The following is an 18,947-nucleotide window of genomic DNA, read 5'->3' as shown; positions in this document are numbered from 1 at the left end:
CAGGACTGTAATGCATAGATTGATGTGGAAGATTTATGTTCTGCTGAGGTGATGGATGTGATCTGTGAGGTTTCTTTAATCTTAGAAACTCCTTTGGAAGTTCAGTGAGGTTTTTAAACTGGTTCCAAAGGTGTGTTCAGATCTCCCCTGCCATTCATCTGAATTTTAATTTATTAAATTTTAATCAAAAAACACGTGAATTAAACATTCTTTAGAAAAAAATTCCCTGGGATGTGTCTCTTGCCATGGCTGAATGCTGTTTGTGCAAGTCCCTGTTTTAGAAGCTGCCAAAGCAGCTGCTGCACTGGGAGCAGGGGGATCATCCCTGGGAACTCTGCTGGGATCACTGAACCCAGGGCTGTGCAGGAGGAGATCCCTTGGTCTGGAGCTGTTCATGTCCCCAGGGGTCACTTCCACCTCTGGAGTGGCCTTGACTGAGAGAATAAAAGGGGCTGGAGGAAAGCTGTGGCAGGCTTCCAACAGGGGTTTGGGATTCCATGGTTGGTGTTTGTATGAAACATCTCATTTTAAAGGCTGTGGAATTGGTAGAGGTCTCTGGAGAGTGAAGAAAGAACAGCAAGGAACTTCCTCACTGGGAGCAGCTGTAGAAATAAATATTCTTTGGAATGGTCAGGAGTTTGAACTGTGTTCAGACTTTGTTTTTCCAACCTTTTCCTTTTTCTCTATTCCTCTCTTAGCCCTTTAGTCCTGATTTCAAATGCTCTCTTAATTTTTCCTCCCCTGAATTTTAGGAGGACAAAGCATAGAGAAGGCAAAGGTATTGAAAGAGGTGAGGAGAGACCATGGGTGGGGGCTGGATGGGGGAATGTTGTTTGGTTTGTTGTTTGTTTTATGATGCTCTTTGGGGGGGTTTTTAAGCCAAAAAAACCCTCATTTTCTTTCCATTTTCAACATAATCATCATTATGTCTCTGCTCTTGTGTCTGTGGTTTGCTCGTGGGCCCTTCCCTGCCTGCTCACACTGAGGAATCTGCACATGCCCCTGGTTCTCCCCCTCCCCTGCCCTGTCTCCTCCCAGGGACAATCCATGGCATGTCCTGTCCCTCTGCTCCTGCTCTGTCCCTGGGCTGGGCTCTCATCGGTGCCACAGTGCCTTGGAGTCTGCTCCACAGAGGTCACTTGGAAAACTGGCATCAAACCGGATTTTTGGGAGCCATGGCATCCTCCACCCCCTCCCTCATGCCCCACACACATTTCCACCTCCCCATCCCTCTGGAATGCTGCCAGACCCCCCCGGGCTCCTCTGCCTGTAGGGCCTGGCTGGCGTCGGTGGCTCTGGGTGTGCTGGGTGGGATTTGGGATCTGGGCAGGCAGATGGCTCTGGAGCTGGAGCTGAAGCTGTTCCAGCAATGTCACTCTGATTTCAGGCTCCTCCTGCTCTGTGGCTGATTTTTCCTGAAAGATAAAGGGCTTTGCCTCTTGGAGGCTGCTGCTCCTCTGTCAGCTTGGGTGGGAGCTGGCTCGGGATTTGTGAGCTGTCAGGGCAATCTCAGGAGGTCAGGTAGGGACAGGGTGATCTTCAGTCTCATTCCCATGGGAAATCAGGTTAACCAGCAGGGAAAGCCACAGGAGGGGGAAAAGGAAGTATGAATTTATTCTTGCCTGTGGGAGAGATAACACAGAACTCTGCCATCCCAGGCTGGTTTAGTCTGGCTGTAAGGACTCCCCAAATCCAAGTTCTGAAGCCCCCAGCTGGCTGGATGTGTCTGGATTGAAGTGGGAATTATGAGGTGCCTGTGGCTGTCACGTCTCAGCAGCATGATCTGCTGCATCCCTTTGGAACTGGGCATGAAAATCCCTTGGATTTTACTTTGGGTGCAGAGGCATAAAGGAGAGAACAGAGCCCTGCATGCACAAATCCTTCTGTTGGGGTTTGGTCCTCCTTGGCCCCCAAGACACAATAGAGCAGTGCCTTTGCAACAGGAGAATCTGTCACAGGCCATGTAAACTTCCCTCTGGAAAACTGATGTGCTTAATTTCATTTTATAGGGCTCAATGTTCTTGAGTTATGAACTGGAGGTGGGGGAGAAGTGAAAAGGTGCATTGGGTAGAGCTCTTCAAACCTGAGGAAGGTGTGAGTTGGCAGGAACACTCCAGCATCCTGGAGCTGCTTGTTCTGGAAATGCACTGTGTGCCCAGAGCAGCTGTGGCTGCCCCTGGATCCCTGGAAGTGTCCAAGGCCAGGCTGGGCAGGGCTCAGAGCCACCTGGGATGTGGTGGGTTACCCAAGGCAGAGGGTTGGAACTGGATGTTTTTTAAGGTCCCTCCAACCCAAAGCATCCTGTGATTCCAAGGTTCTGTAATCCTTGTTTGTCTGGTCTATATGCTGCTGCTCACAGCTACACAAAGTACCTGCCCAGCAGGGAGTTTCCTGCTTTGTCACCTCCTCTTGTCCCCAGGTTTGACCATTCTGTGTTTCTGAAAGCACCATCAGGCAGCCAGGTCACCATGGCAGCTCAGCATTACTGAGGGGATGCTTTGAGCTGCAATGAGCCCTGCAGTGGAAAAGAAAAACAATTAATATAAAAAATATTTGTCCCCCATTCCCTGGGTGAAGTTTGTCCTTCCCTTTGACTGTTTCCTCACCTTTGAGGCACTGCCATGATGCTGTGGAAGGTCCTCACTGGCAGGGGGTTCTCCACTTATGACAGCTTGATTTGAGAACATGCTTTTCATTAATAGTTTGCTGTGTGTGTAGCCAGGGGCATGCCTGGGCTGGATAATTGGATTTGGGAGGCCAGTGTTTGTACAATTGTGACACCTCTTGCTGTGAAGCCAATTTCTGCAGGGATGCAGCTGATACAACATCGGGGCAATCTGTTCCAGCCTTTGTTCCAGGGATGTCAGACTGGTGGAAAAGTAACCACAGCAAGAAACTTCCCTCAACAGCATGTCTGCTTCCAGCCCAAGGAAGCAAAATCAAGACCTTGTTCTGTGTCTCAGATGGTCCAGGGAACAGCTGACAGAAGTGAAGCTCTGCAAAGTCTTGAGCAGCTTACACGGATTTATTGTGTGTTCTTTTCTTGAGATCCCCAGTAACACACAAGGACTGTTTCACTTCATCCTGCAGCCCTTCTGTTTCTCATTTCTGTTCTTACTAAATTAAGAAATGAGAAGTTGGCAGTAGGGTTTTGCCCAGTTGATTTTGTTTGTTGTCCATACATCCATTAGAGGTACATTTTATGCCTCTTCAGTCTATGCTTAACTATCTCAAGTAATCCAAATCTTTGCTTTTCTTTAAAAAATGTACCCAGTACTGTTTGGGTGCTCAGTTTTTGGATCCGAGCTGGTGATTCTGTCAAATTCAGAGTTTCAGAGCCTGCTCTGCCCTCAGACAGGGAAGTGCCAGCTTTCATCCAGCCTTACACACTTTGGGTGAAATCCAGACCTTGTGCAAGTCTGGTTTAGCCAGGAAGCTTCGAGCCTTGAGCTGAAAGCGCAGCGGGAACCGAGGGTGGTGGCAGTGACTGCTGAGCACAGCACGTGTGCAGGGGCTGCTGCCTTCTGGCTGCCTAGTGGCCTCAAGGAATAAATAAGGAACATGTTGTTTGTTATTTTATCTGCACACAGGGACAAGATTCTGGGTCCCAGCTCTCTGGGTTTGGTTGGTGTCCTCAGTCCAGCACTTCTGGTTTCTGCTGTGGCTTTTGTGCTTCCTGCTCTCACCTTTCCCTTCACTGCCCCTTGTCCTGCCTTGCTTCCCCAGCTGTTCCCAGAGGCACTGCAATGCTCTCTATTCCCTCTCCCTCCCTGGGAGAGCCCTGGCAGGGGCTGAGGCTGGTACAGAGCTCATTGCCTTCAGTCACCTTGGGTGTGCTGGGGTGTTCTCAGAGTCCCAGCGTGGTTCGGGTTGGAAGGGACAAAGCACCCAGTCCCACCCCTGCCACGGGCAGGGACACCTTCCACTGGCAGGGGAGTTCTGCCCTTAGAAGGCTTTCCATCTCCTCTGGAGTAGGGGAGGTTCCAGGGAGGGCTCAGAGCCCCTTCCAGGGCCTGAAGGAGCTCCAGGAGAGCTGGAGAGGGACTGGGGACAAGGGATGGAGGGACAGGACACAGGGAATGGCAGCGATAGAGGGAATATTGGGGAGGAGTTGTCCCCTGTGAGGCCCTGGCACAGGCTGCCCAGAGCAGCTGTGGCTGCCCCTGGATCCCTGGCAGTGTCCCAGGCCAGGCTGGACAGGGCTGGGAGCAGCTGGGGCAGTGGGAGGTGTCCCTGCCATGGCAGGGGTGACACTGGAGGATATTTCAGGTCTTTCCCAACCCAAATCATTCTATAATGCTGTGATTCTATGTGGGCAGGATTGTGCAGGGTCTGGGCTCTGTTCTGGTGTGTGAGAGCAGAAATGGGCTCCACTGGTGAGTTTGATGCTCCATAAAGTGCTGGGGGCTCAAGCAGCTGCCCAGGCTCTGCCAGAGCTCCATGGGTTGTGTCCCCCACAGGGACAGTGAGGCTGAAGGAGAACAGGGAGAACTCTGACAGAGGTTGAAAGAGAGTTATCTGCTTTTGAACGGTTTGGGACCCAAAATCTCTGTGTTTCTCTTTAAGCTTGGTATGTCTAGAGAGGAGCAGCCTCTCACAGGTCTGCACTGGTTGCTGCATGAGCTTTTCTTGGCTGCATGGCAGGATTGTCAGTGAAGCTGTCAGGAGAACCTCTGACATCAGCTTCACAAAGCAACTGTCGTGTTGAAAACTGCCTTGGGTAATTAATTAATCCTTCTGTAAATAGAAGGCTTGATGTTCACCAGCAGTGCTGTGGGATCTTTCTCAGAGGGAAATAAAGTCTGTGACAGGACCATGGTGAGCAGGGAGGCTCTTGGCAGGTGCAGGAGGCTCATAATCCTTCCAGTTAAATTCTGCAAGGGAAAAAAAATACAGTCTTCTGCTTGGTGGGTTGTGTTGGAGGGTGAGTCCAGGTGGGGAGGGATCCCTGAGGAAGGTGCTCAGGAATGTCCATTCCTCTGGCTATAGGATGGAAGCAGCACCTGCCTCCTTTCTCCTGCACTGTCACTGTCACTGTCATGTCAGCACTGGAACCAGCACCACTTCCAGCAGCACTTCCCAGAGTGTCCCCTGGCAGGGGTGCCAGGAGAAGCTCAGGAGCTGCTTTGTGTTCTGCATGGGGTGCTCTCCAGGCGTAACCACAGCTCACAGTGACACTGGAGAAGCTGGGCCCCGTCCCAGAAGTTTGGGGGATATCCTTTGGTTTGCATATTTAGTTGTTTTTCCACACATGACCAGAATAGATATTCCTCAAGCTATTTTCAGAGCAATCTTTTTCTTAATCAGAGTTAAAATTGTTTCTCAATAATTTTCTCAGCACATAATCATAGAATGGTTTGGGTTGGAAAGGACTTCAAAGCCCATCCAGATCCACCCTCTGCCATGGCAGGGACACCTCCCACTGTCCCAGGCTGCTCCAATCCCCATCTAGCCAGGCCTTGGGCACTGCCAGGGATCCAGGGGCAGCCACAGCTGCTCTGGGCACCCTATGCCAGCCCTGCCCACACTCACTCACTCCTGCCCAATATCCCATCCAGCTCTGCCCCCTGGCAGTAGAAGCCATTCCCTGTGTCCTGTCCCTCCATCCCTGTCCCCAGTCCCTCTCCAGCTCTCCTGGATCCCTTCAGGCTCTGGAAGGGGCTCTGAGCTCTCTCTGGAGCTTCTGCTCTCCAGGTGAGCAACCCCAGCTCTTCCAGCCTGGCCCCAAAGCAGAGAAGAGCCAGAGCAGCCATTTGATCATTTCTGTGGCCTCCTCTGGATTTGCTCCAACAGGTCCATGCCTTTCTTACGTGGGGATCTCAGTCAGAAACACTGTGTTTTTCAGTCATATTCTACCTGAATTTGATTGCCACTGGGAAGTCCCTTCCCTTGAAATAAAATTATAAATCTGTGTAATACAGGAAGAGTCTGGATAGAAAACAATTCTCCTGCTGTCCTTGTGTCTTGGTTTGAAAGACAGGTGTCTACTAAGAAAGGCACAAGCCTCTCTTGCAATGGAAAATACAAACCTCTCCCTCCAAATCATTGAAAGTTTGAAATTAAGGGGCTCTCAGTCAAAGATAGGGGATTAGGAATAACAGTTCTTTACTAGGAAAATTAAAATAGAAATGCAGCATTACAAAGAACAATCCCAAACCCTGCCAGAGTCAGAATCCAAGCTGACACCCGTCAGTCAGTCAGGGTGTTGGCACAGTCCCATTCAATGGTGGCTGCATCCTCCTGCAGTGGCAGATGTGGTTCAGCTGGAGCAGTGCTCCTGGAGAAGGTGCAGTTTCCTCTGAAGCTCCAGGGATGATGTGGAAAGGTCTGGTTTTCCTCTGGAATCCAGTGGAAAGAAGGTTCCTTGGTGTCCCAAATCTCAGTTTTTATCTGGGTAGGAAAGGCTTGGCTGCTCCCCTGGCTGGAGCATCTCCCAGTGGGATGATGGAATTTTATCAGTCATGCCCTGGGACTCACTGGCCATTAACAGGAGATATCTCCTGGAGGGAGGATGGGTTGAGGAAAAGATAAAGATGATTGCCCAGCTGGTTTTAGCAGATGGCTCTTAGCAGGAGATATTCCCCAGAGACAAGGAGCACTGCCCCAGCTGGTTTCAGCAGATGGAGATAGAAGCCATGCTTTAGATCCCATGCTGTGTTCACCCTGAGCCCCTGCTGTGTGTCCCCCAGGTGTGGAGGGGCACCCTGGCCCGGCTGCGCTACCGGCGGACGCGGGCGGCTCTGACCATCGTGCGGCACTACCGGCGCCACAAGGTGCGCGCGTACCTGCGCGAGCTGCTGCGGCGCTTCCGCGACGTGCGGCTGCTGCCCGACCGCGGCCGCAGCATCGCCTGGCCCTGCCCGCCCCGCGTGCTGCAGCGCTTCCAGGAGGCTCTGCAGGACATCTACCACAGGTACGGCACGGCACAGAACAGACAGCACAGCACAGGGAGCACAGCACAGAACAGAGAGCACAGCACAGCACAGAGAGCACAGCACAGAACAGAGAGCACAGCACAGAACAGAAAAGCACAGCACAGAACAGACCAGCACAGCACAGAGAGCACAGCACAGAACAGAGAGCACAGCACAGCACAGAACAGCACAGAACAGCAGGGCACAGAGAGCACAGCACAGCACAGACAGCACAGCACAGAACAGCACAGAACAGCACAGCACAGACAGCACAGCACAGAACAGCACAGCATAGCACAGAACAGAACAGAACAGCACAGCACAGAACAGCACAGAACAGAACAGCAGAGCACAGAGAGCACAGCACAGAACAGCAAAGCACAGCACAGAGAGCACAGAACAGAACAGCACAGAACAGCACAGAACAGAACAGAACAGCACAGAACAGACAGACAGCACAGAGAGCACAGCACAGAACAGAGAGCACAGCACAGCACAGAACAGAACAGCAAAGCACAGGACAGCACAGAACAGAACAGAACAGCAGAGTAGAGAGAGCACAGCACAGAGAGCACAGAACAGAACAGCACAGAGAGCACAGCACAGAACAGCACAGAACAGAACAGAACAGCACAGCACAGAGAGCACAGCACAGAACAGAACAGCACAGAACAGCACAGAACAGCACAGCACAGAGCACAGCACAGAACAGCACAGCACAGAACAGCACAGCACAGAGAGCACAGCACAGAACAGCACAGAACAGTACAGAACAGAACAGCACAGAACAGCACAGAACAGCACAGAACAGAACAGCACAGAACAGAACAGAACTGCACAGCACAGAACAGAACAGAACAGCACAGAACACCCACTGCCTGTCCCAGGGACCTCTGCCTGAAGGACAGGATTTGAGTGTTGCTGGCTTCATGCCCTTGAATAATTCTGATAATTCTGGTAATTTTGATCGAAAGATTTTTTGTTGAATCACAGAATCTCAGGATGGTTTGGATCTTAAAGTGCATCCAGTTCCACCCCGTGCCATGGGCAAGAGCACCTGCCACCAGGCCAGATTGTTTCATTGTGATAAACGTTGTTTCCTTCCTTGGTCCCTTCCTGGCCTTTCTGATTGGTTTTGAAAACAAAGAGCAGCTGCTCTTGGATGAGGGGGAGGAGGAAAAAAATTTTCTCAATTTCCTCAAGACTTCTCATAGTAAGCCAGTGTTTTTCTGCAGTAAAATGAGCGATGTTCCCCTTGTCACCCATGTTCTGTGTGCAGAACAGGTGTTTGTACCTTCATTAAACCTCCCACTATCTAAAGGCTGGTGATTTTTTCTCTGGGAAGCTGTAGGCAAAGTAGGTACAATCCAATTGGAGAAGTGATGGCTTCTGAGAGTGGCTGAACAAGAGAAATGTTGGCTGGAGGGGCCTTCAGAGACCTCCTGTCCAGCCATCAGCTGGGAGGGCAGTTCCAGCAGCTCGAGATCAAGTCAGCTTTGTTATTCTCTCCAGCTGTCTCTTTCAGGAGAGACATCCATCCACCCACAGCCTGTCTGGGGAGAGAGTCCTGCCTTCAGAATTAGCTCAATTATTAGAACTACAGAATTTTAGCTGCTAAAAAGCCTTTTTATAGCAGTAATCCTGGAGCTCTGGTGCTGCTGCTGAAGGCTGGGGTGTGGTGTGGAGCACTGGATGAGCTGCCCTGCCCTGTTCCATGGTGCAGTTGGAACTGAGGGGCCAAATTTAGCTGTTAGAGGACAATGCTGCTATAAAGGAGACCAAAAATGAGCTTGCAAATACTTTATTGCAAACAGATCCACCATTGGTGACTCCTGGGTGTGGGATAGGGAGTGTGGCACCCGGACCTGTCAGGATTGGAGGTGAGATGTGACTAAAACATCAGCTGGCCTTTGCAGCTTTAGGAACGGCCAGGCAGGACTGGGAGGGTGTCCCCGTGGTGCTGCTCTGGCAGCAGGAGCCCTTCCTGGGTGAGCTCCGTGCTGGGGCTGAGCCAGGCCTTGCTTTGTGCAGGTGGAGAGCGGCCGAGCTCATCCGGAGCGTGCCCCCCGAGCTGCTGCCCCAGCTGAGGGCCAAGGTCGCTGCCATGGAGCTGCTGAAGGGCCACAGGGCTGACATTGGCCTCCAGAGAGCCTGGAAGGGCAACTACATCGCACTGGTGAGTGAGGGGACCTGGGCCCGGGCTGCTGAGAGGGGCAAATTCGGCAAAACGGGCGTTGGTTTCTTGGGAGGGGAAGCACTTGGAAATTTCCTGTTTGTGTAGTTCAAAACCTTGACTTCACTGCACTAGGAGTGATTCTTATGAATCCTGAGCAGCACCAGCAGCATTAAAGCAGTGCCATCAGCTGGCTCTGCAAATGGGCAGAGCCAGACTTCACTGGAAACTAAAATGCTGGATAGAATGGAAAACAGCAGAGACTGAGCAGGAACAAAGAACTTCTCTCTAGGCAGGTTTGATTGCTTCCCTTTACTCCATCTTCCTTTGGAGCAGTTTGGTGTGTCAACGTCTGCCTTCCCAAAGCACAGAAGGAGGGAGGGAGCTGTGTCCCAGCCCTGCCACTGCCAGCCCCTCTTCCTTCAGCCCAAGGAGGGTCCTGAGCCTGTCTCTGCTCTTGCAGAAACCAGAGAGCCCCCAGAGCTCGGGCTCCTTCACCCCTGTGGCCAACGAGCTGAAGCGCAAGGACAAGTACATGAGCATCCTCTTCTCGTGCCACGTGCGCAAGGTAACGGGGCTGGGGGGCTGGAGGGGCTGGGCAGCCAGGGGCCAGCCCTGGGCCTGCTTGGGCAGCACTTCACAGCACTTCCAAGGAGCTGCAGCAGGGATTCTTGGGTGGAGCGAGGTTGGGTGGCTGCTGGGGCCTCACCGTGTCAGAGGCACAAATAAATTATAGAGTCCCTGCCCATGCAGAGTGTTGGAACTGATGGTCTTTAAGAACACTTCAACCCAAACCATTCCATGATTTCATGATAAAATCACTTCATTCTGCAATTTTTTGTGGCAGCATGGGGTTTTTTGTTAATTTGGTTGGAAGGTTTAAACAACTAATTAAAAAAACAGAATTGCTTAATTGTTGTGGGCAGCTCTTAATTATGCTGGTTTGAAATATCTGTCAGGGAAGGATATTTTGATTTTTTCAAAGCCAACAGACAAACTCAATTTTAGTGGCAGGCCAGTGCTGTGCATATTCAGGTGTTTTTAAGGAGCTGTATATTCTTTTTATTTGTAGTTGGTCCCCATGTGCATAGTTACTACTTATGATTCTGCAGATCTCCACAATTCATTCTGCAGCACAAAATCTCAATTTATAATAAAACTTTGCAAATGCTAGTGAGTTGTATTGTTTATTTTAACAGCAATTCATGTTTATAAAAATAGAAATCTCTAATTGCTTTCCAAGCAAAAATATTTCAGTGGAGTTTGGTGTTGCTGGGACCACGTTCTCTGTGAGGACGGAGTTCACAGGATTAAAGGAGGAACAGGCAAGTCTGAATCCAAACTTCCTCTTTCCAACCTTGCAGCACTTAGGCTGAACCTCCTGAGGGACAGAGAAATGTAGAATTCCCTCTGTTTTTTTACAGGTTAGGCAGAAAACAAAGTAATTCCTCCTCTAAGTAATTTAATGAACTGATTCTAGTTGTGGTTTCTGGCTAAACTGGAATAACTGTAGAAAGGACAATATTCAGTTGTTAGAGATGTGCTGAAGGGAGTTGTGGGTTTGCATGGGGATGGAATGATGCTGAGGGGAGTCACTGGGGGTCTGTGTGTGATGAACACAGTGTGGGAGTTTTATCTTGTTTACTGTCATGCAGCTCTCCAACCTTTAAGTCCTTGTGTTTCTCTTGCTCCTGGTTCAGCTCTCAAGGACAATCTCCTGTGCGAGCACAGGGCAAAGCAGATTCCTGGAGCACAGATCCACACTTTATCCTGTTCCCTAGCTGCAGGACAGAGCTCCTGCCTTCAGACAAGTGTACAGACCATGTTTCTGTACTGTGACTGTGCTAGAAAGATCCACTTTTTGTGGGGTTTGTTGCACTGAGATGCCAGCTCTTCAGCAGTAGAAGCAGAATGGGGATGGAATAGGTGTTACCCACCATAAAGTGGATTTCTCCTGAGCCTGAAAGGCTTTCAGTGCTCTCAGAGGCAAAGCTTTAACTGACTGTGGATGCATTGAAAGGGCAGCTCAGCTGAAATCACAAATATTGCAGAGTTATAGACTTACAGTCTTGTGGGTTTTAAGTTATCTTGTAACTTCCTTTAACTTTTGAAAAGTTAAATTGTGGCTGCTTTCTTCTCACAGAGAGGTAGGATTTGGTTCCCTGCTCAGGGTGGGATTCCTGCCATGGCTTTGGAGCCCTCAGCAAGGCAGCCCCATCCCTGGCAGTGTCCCAGGCCAGGCTGGGCAGGGCTGGAGCAGCTGGGACAGTGGGAGGTGTCCCTGCCACGGCAGGGGTGGCACTGGGTGGGTTTAAGGTCCCTCCAAACACAAAGCACTCCATGATTCCATGGTCTCAGCACTGCTGAGGACAGGACTGCAGCACTGTGCCATCCTCAAGAATGTGTGAGCCTGCTGACTCCAGAGCATCTCCATGTCACAAACCTAAGCCACCCCATCCAGGGGATGTTGCCCCTCCCTGAGGGAATCCTTTTTCTTCCTGCTTGTATGGACAGGAAATACCCAAGAGAGCCTGATGTAACAGAGCAGGGAACACAAACAGTGCAGAAATTTGAAGGTTAACAGGACAAGGATTTGACATTTGAGAATTTAGCATTTCCCTTTCCAAGCAAGGCACTTCCTCAGGTCATCTGTTCTGGCTTAAACACTGCATCTGCAGACTAAGCACGAGTGAGAGCTGTTGGACAGGAGTGACCCTGTGCTCCAGCTGCAGGATCACAAGCTGGGAGCAGCCTCAGCCTCCCTTTGCCCTTCACAGGAAACAATTCCCATCCTAAGCTGTTTAAAATGAAGGTGTTTCTCTTGTCAGAAATACAAGTTTTGGCATCCTGCCTCTTATCCCAGAGTAAGGGCAGTCCTCAGTCACCCTCAGTGCTGGAGCAGGGAGAATCTCTCCTCATTGCTGCATTCTTCCCTTTGAATTTTTAACAAATAAATCAAGTTTCTTCTCTTTAGCCTTGGCTTCCCCATGTCCTACCAAACCTTACTGGCCCAGGGTGGCATTGGTGCTGGCACGTGCAGCCTGGCCCCGTGCTCAGGGCAGATTTGTCACATCTCTCATGTTAAACCTGGCTCCTTGTGGGTTTGCAGGTTGTGTTTGTTCTCTGCTGAAAACTGGGTCACGTGAAGCTTTAACAGAGGCTGAAGAGTGAATTATAGAAATGTAATTATCAGGTGATTTCATTGCTTGCCTTAAATAATTCTCCTGAGCAAAGCAGCAATTCACAAGAAAAGGCTGCTCAAGTTCATCTGTGGTGTTTTCATGATTCAGCTTATTTGAAGATTCTTGAGCAAAAACTGTGCTGCTCCTGCTCTTCCCTGAGGTAGGAAGGTGTTAGTGGGAAGGTGTTAAAGGGCACTTTGGTGAGCTGGGCTGAATGTTTTATTTCTGAAGCAGCATCAGCCTTCCTTTGTGGCTTCCTTCAGGTTCTGAGTCACCAAAGCACTGGGAAGCAGTTGTTGACTGTCAACAACAGTGTCAGGTGTCAGCTGATGACTGACACTGATCTAGTGAATTCATCAGGTGAATTCTAGAAGAATCTAGATCAGGAAGAACTTCATGGACAGGGTGGTCAGGCATGAGAAGGGGCTGCCCAGGGAGGTTTGGAGTGCCCTGGACGTGGCACTCGGTGCTCTGGGCTGGTGACAAGGTGGGCATTGGGCACAGGTTGGACTCAGTGGGCTGGGAGGGCTTTTCCAACCTCAATAATTTTATGTTTCTAAGTCTAAAAAGTAAATTTATTCCAGGAACAGCTCTCAAATTTTGAGCTGCTGGTAAAGTTTTCTTTGTCTGTGTGAGGGCCCCAGTTTCCACGGCTTGAGCTGAATAACAAGGGGGGGCTGTGTTTGGAGCAGTTCTTACAGAAGGGCTGTGAACAGGCTTTGAAGCCTTGCTGGGGGAGAGGAATGGACTGTGTGGTTGCTTCCCTGCAGTAGGTACAGGTCATTCCTGCCTATGGAAAAATCCATCTTTTCTGAGCATTGTGGTGCTCTTCACTTTTTCAAAGGAAATTTTCAAGATTTTTGCCTTAGGAGAAACCGAATGCATATTTCATGCAAACCTCCAGATTTTGTTGGATCACCTAGGAAACAACTCTCTCTCTCTCTATTTTCTTTAGAATAAGGCTTTTCTTCCCACTTTTCCCTTGTCACTTGTGGCACCAGGTTCCCTTGAGAGGATCATCCCTCCAAAGGCTGGTGCCTGCGGTGTCCAGAGGCCTCTGACAGAGACCTGAAAAAAAATCTTCCTTGAAGATTTTTCAGCTCTAGGCCAGACCTTCATTTCTCCCACAAGCTTGTCAGGAAGCTAAATCAGGACTGATTCGCATTTGGATCAACAAGATAAAAATACAGAATGCCCAGAAGGTGCAGAGAACACAATGCTGGGAAGGGCTGTTCTCTGGGGAGGGGAGCTGAGCTGAGAACAGAAGGCCTGTCCTTACTCCTACAAGCCCAGTATGATATTTGCACTGGTGTGTGAGTCCCTTCTGTGCCTGCTCCCCAGTGGGACTGGTTTTACTTTAACCTACAGCAGGTAGTATTTACATAAATTCACTGTAGGTGCACAAGGACCTGAAGTCTCCTTTGCTTGAAAAGAGCTGGAAGGACATGAGAATTTGCTCCTCATGTGAGATGAGCTGCTGGGCCTCTCCTTTGGTACATTTCTTTAGTTGAATTTTAATACTAAAACCCAGAGGGAGCCACGAGAAAGGAGTGGAATTTAAAACATGCCTATAGAACTCTCACAATATTCCACTGGCTTGGAATACACCTTTGGGGTGCTTTGGGTCAGCAGTGGCTGAAGGTGAGTCCAGGTGTGTCAGAGGCCAGGGACACCTCGCTTGGATCAGCAACAGTGTGGCAGCAGGAGCAGGGCAGTGACTGTGCCCTGAGCTGGCACTGCTGGGGCACCTCCAGTCCTGGGGTCAGTTCTGGGCACCTCAGGATAAGGACACTGAGGGGCTGGAGCCTGCCCAGGGGAGGGAATGGGGCTGGAGCCCCAGGAGGGGCTGAGGGAGCTGGAAAGGGGCTCAGCCTGCAGAAAAGGAGGCTCAGGGGGAACCTTGTGGCTCTGCACAGCTCCTGACAGGAGGGGCAGTGAGGGGGGTCGGGCTGTGCTCCAGGAACAGGGACAGGAGCAGAGGGAACAGCTCAGGCGGGGCAGAGGAGGTTTAGATTGGATATTAGGGAAAATTTCTTCACAGAAAGAGTTATCAGGCTTTGGCAGAGCTGCTCAGGGCAGTGGTGAGGTCCCCATCCCTGGAGGGGTTTCAAAGCCATGTGGCACTTGGGGACAGGGGTCAGTGACAGTGCTGGAGGAACAGTTGGACTCGGTGACCTCAGAGAGCTTTTCCAGCCTCTCTGACTCCATGAAAGCTGAGTCTGCTTCCCATCTCTGCTTCCCAGGCAGCAGCCACAGGGCCTCCTGCCCTGGGGTGGCTCTGGTGTCACAGCACAGAAATCTGCTCCTTTGTCAGCAGGGTGGGCATGGACAGCAGCCAGGCAGGGCCATGGCAGTGCACAGGGAGTGCTCACTGTCAGACTCTTCAGACAAATCCCAGTACATCAATGGCCCCAGCATTGATTGAGCTCTGAGGGGCAGATCCAGCCCCAGGGGCTGGACTTTGGTTCAGCTGCCAGGACCTGGAGCATGGTGAGCCCAGAGCTTGGCCAGGTGCTGGCTGAGGGTGCTGCTCACTCCAGCCCAACATGCTCCAGGCACTCCTGATCTACTTTCTCTGGGCCATTCAGTGTTTCCTAGCCTTTAGGCTTTTTTCTCCCATTCATCTGCTTCCTAAAATAATCCTGGTTACTCAGCATCTCTTCCTGTGAGACTTCCCAGGCCCTCAATCATGTTCTTCACCTTCTCTGAACCACTGGAGTCTCCTTCCCACTCACCCTGGTCCTTCACAGGCTGTTCCAGGTGAGCCCCTGGCTCCCAGGACATTATTCCATGTAATTCCTTTCCTATGCCAACATCCTGCTTTTTCTGAACTGCCTCATGTCTTTGTGCCAAGATCTCTCCAGAGCTGTCTGAAATCATCCTCAGTTGCTTTTTCTGAGTCAGTGCAGTTAATGTAAAGCTGTCACAGAGCTCCCCAATTTGCATTTTTTGCCTTTATCTGCTCTGAACTTTGTCACTCTGCTGCCTCCTGACTGAGGATATTTAAGTTCTCCCGTTTTCTCCTGATTTCACCCTGGAAAATCCTATTTATGTTCATCCTTCTCATCATGTCTTGCCCTTGTCTCCCCTTCTCAGTTGATTAATAAATATCTCTCTGACTGTGATACATCGATGGCTCTGCTTTTGCCTCAGTGAGAAACAATTTCTACTTTCTGTCCTACTTTCTTATGCACTTCCCACAAAACTTTGCATCCTGCCTGGTGAGTGTTTAGTGCTGAGGGGCATCCACCAGCCTGGGTGAGGTGGAGCTGCTGGGGGTGTTCACTGGATAGGAGAAACTCCAGGGAGAGCTCAGAGCCCCTGCCAGGACCCAGAGGGGCTCCAGGAGAAGGGCTGGGACAAGGGATGGAGGGACAGAACCAGAACAAGGATGGCACAAAGGCTCAGGTCTGGACTGTGGCAGCCCCTGGTGCAGCCTGGCTCTGCTCTGCAGGGCAAGGATTCCCCATGGGACCAAAGGGTGCCAAGGGCTCGTGGGTGATGTGGGGACACAGGCTGGGCTTGGGACAGTGCCTGGGGAAGCATCTGCCCTTGGTTTGAGTGAAGCCCTGGAACTTCCCAGGGTGCCACAGCTCTGCTGTGGAATGTTGCTTCTCTGTCTCTGTTTGTAAAATGGGATTGTAGGGACCATGTTCCCTATTCACTGGTCCAAGATCTGAGGAGAAAACCTGTCTAGGTGCTGTGTGGGTTTGGGGTATTTTTGTGTGGGTTTGGGGTATTTTTGTGTGAGTTGTGGCTATTTGTTAGTTTAGGGTTTATGTTTTGTGACTTTGGGGTATTTTTGTATGAGTTTGGGGTACTGTTATGTAAGTTGGGACATTTTTGTGTGAGTTTGGCATTTAGGACTGCACAGTTTCTTTTGCTGTGTTGCTGCAGTGATGAGTGGGACTGACAAGGTGTTTCTCTGCAGGTGAATCGCTTTAACAAGGTGGAGGACAGGGCCATTTTCATCACTGACAGACACCTGTACAAGATGGACCCCATGAGGCAGTACAAGGTGATGAAGACCATCCCCCTCTACAATGTGAGTACAGCTCTGGGGAGCTTCATCTGGGGCTCTTTCAGGACAGTGTCTCTACTCTGTAGCTCCATTTTCATATCCATAAAATGGGAAAAGTCATTGGGTTGCAGTTTCTGATATACTTAATGTCTTCATAACAGTTACAATGCAGTTATTGCAACACCAAAGCATCAGGGTGGGAGTGTTGGGATGTCCTGGGCAGGGCCAGGAGCTGGGCTGGATGATCCTGGTGGGTCCCTTCCAACTCAGGATATTCCATGGTTCTGTGATTCTATGATCATATTAGCTTTTAATTTGGGTGCATAAAATAAAAGCTAAATCCCAAACTGCCTCTTACACTTCTCTGCTCCCTCCCTGTTTCATTTTCTTTGCTGTGTGCAGGATCCTGGCCTTGGAAGGTGTTAGTATTTCACAGCAGCTTATGGCACTATTCCCATGTCTCTGAGGGTTTGTTTGGTCCTTCAGGTTGTGCTTGAATTTATTTATTTTCATTTTCTTCTATTTGTTCATGTTTAATGTAAATCTTACCAAAGCTAAACTCAGAATTATGGTGAGGTCTGGCCTTGGGGGAAGCAGGATGGAGCTGCCAGGCTGTGGATTATCAGGGATGGAGGGGGGTGGGCAGCACCTCAGCTTTGCTCCCCAGGATCCTGGAGCAGGGATTCAGCTCCTGCTCATCTCCCCCAGCCCGAGGTGACAGTGCTCTGGTTATCTCCAGCCTCCAGAGCCTGCCTGGCTGCTGGAAATGCCCTGCATGGATTTCTTGGGGTGTTTGCATTTGGAGAAATGACAAACCTGGCATTTCTGTATTGCTGGGAGGGCAGGGATGGGATCAGGGTGAGAGTGAAATCTCATCTGCAGATGTGGAGGGGATGATTAGCACTGGCTGCATCCATAATGTTGGGTTCAGAGTCTCCTGCTGCCCTCCTTGCTGGGCATCAGCCTCAGCTGGGCACCCAGCAGTGGATCCATGGAGTTCTGTTCCCAGCAGGAATCCTGGCTGCAGCAGCAGTGTCTCCATGGCAGTGCCTCTTGTTTTGAAAGGAAGCTGCCCTGAGCAGCTGCAGGAGCTTTTCCTGGCTGCTGTTCTGTCCCAGCACTGGTGTCTCCATGCTCAGGGAGCTGGCAGCACATCCTGCTGTGTGCCAGGAGCTGTGTGCCCATGCAAAGCAGGGTGCAAACACCCCCAGCCTGGCGAAAACTGGGGTACAATCACCCCCAGCTTGTGTAAAGCAGGGTACAAACACCCCCAGCATGGTAAAAACTGGGGTACAATCACCCCCAGCTTGTGTAAAGCAGGGTGCAAACACCCCCAGCCTGGTGAAAACTGGGGTACCATCACCCCCAGCTTGTGTAAAGCAGGGTGCAAACATCTCCAGCCTGGTGAAAACCAGGGTACAATCACCCCCAGCTTGTGTAAAGCAGGGTGCAAACATCTCCAGCCTGGTGAAAACTGGGGTGCCATCACCCCCAGCATGGTAAAAACTGGGGTACAATCACCCCCAGCCTGTGCAAAGCAGGGTGCAAACACCCCCAGCCTCCCAGCAGAGCTCAGACACCCACACACTCACAGCCTGTTAGCAGAGGGGTTTTCCACACCTGATTTCCAGGTGCTCCCAGACAGGTGTTTCTTGGTGACCTGGACAAGGTGGGATTTTGTCCATCAGGATTCTCACTATTGGTTTCTCCACCTTTACCTTAACCAGAGTGTCCAGGTCACTGAAATTCACTGACTGCAGGGCTAAGGAGAGAGAAATCTGTTTATCACAGGTTTAGAACAGTGTGTGCCTGATGGGTGTAAAGGTGCAGATTGTACAGTTACAGCAGCACAAGACCACAGCAGTTATCACCTGAACATTTGCCTCTGAAATCCTTAATACCTTAAAAATTAGAGGTGAGCAAGTCAGGTACAATTTCACTTTATTCACAGAATATCTCTTACTAAGAAATGTCAGTAATTGTTGCTTTTTTACCAATAAAAGGTGTGTCTAAAATAAAACATCCATTCCTGCAGAGAGCCCTAGGGCAGGCTCTGTGTTGCCTATTTTGGCTGAATTTTGGCTGTGTGTTGGTTGTATTTTTGGTTCAATGTTTGCTGTAATTTTGGCTGTATTTTGGATCAATGTTGGTTGTATTTTTGGTTCAATGCTTGCTGTATTTTTGGCTGTATTTTGGATCAGTGTTGGTTGTATTTTTGGATTAATGTTGGTTGTATTTTTGGTTGTATTTTGGCTCTGTGTTGGCTCTGTGCTGGTCGTGTGGCTGCTTTGCAGTTCCTCAGGACAAGAGCAGTTAATGGGCTGTGCAGGTAGGCCTCTTGCTCTGAGAATTCTCACATTTCTGCAGCTATAAATCAGTTCTATTGGTGGATCTGCAGTTACTCCCTTCAGTAACCAACCCCAGGGATTCTTGGCCAGACAGTTCCTTTGACCTGAGCAGGAGTCCTTGGGATTCCAGGGCTCCTGGACTGCTTTGCACAGGAGGGATGGGTCCAAGAGATCCTCTGCTGACCCATACAGCTTGTCAAGGTGATATTCCAAGATGGAAATTGGATTAAAACAATCTTTGCTGGATCCTGTGGTGTAAAATTCCAGCTCTGTTGGCCACAGCCTGTGCCTGTGTCCTGGGGAAGATGC

The 18,947-nt window shown here is 50.3% G+C and overlaps 1 protein-coding gene across 1 annotated transcript in view; it reads left to right on the top strand.

Annotated features, from left to right (window-relative positions):
• The window catches only part of MYO1D (myosin ID), a 159,751-nt gene that overhangs the window by 76,941 nt on the left and 63,863 nt on the right, over positions 1-18,947 (top strand). The window contains exons 17-20 of the mRNA XM_056512053.1: positions 6,690-6,913; positions 8,946-9,090; positions 9,551-9,655; positions 16,201-16,314. Of these exons, the coding sequence (XP_056368028.1) occupies positions 6,690-6,913; positions 8,946-9,090; positions 9,551-9,655; positions 16,201-16,314 (588 nt within the window). The remainder of the gene's footprint in view (positions 1-6,689; positions 6,914-8,945; positions 9,091-9,550; positions 9,656-16,200; positions 16,315-18,947) is intronic.

The sequence above is a fragment of the Oenanthe melanoleuca genome, chromosome 27, assembly GCF_029582105.1.
Source record: "Oenanthe melanoleuca isolate GR-GAL-2019-014 chromosome 27, OMel1.0, whole genome shotgun sequence".
In the NCBI taxonomy this organism is placed as follows: Eukaryota; Metazoa; Chordata; class Aves; order Passeriformes; family Muscicapidae; genus Oenanthe; species Oenanthe melanoleuca.
This window is presented reverse-complemented; position numbering and strand designations above follow the sequence as displayed.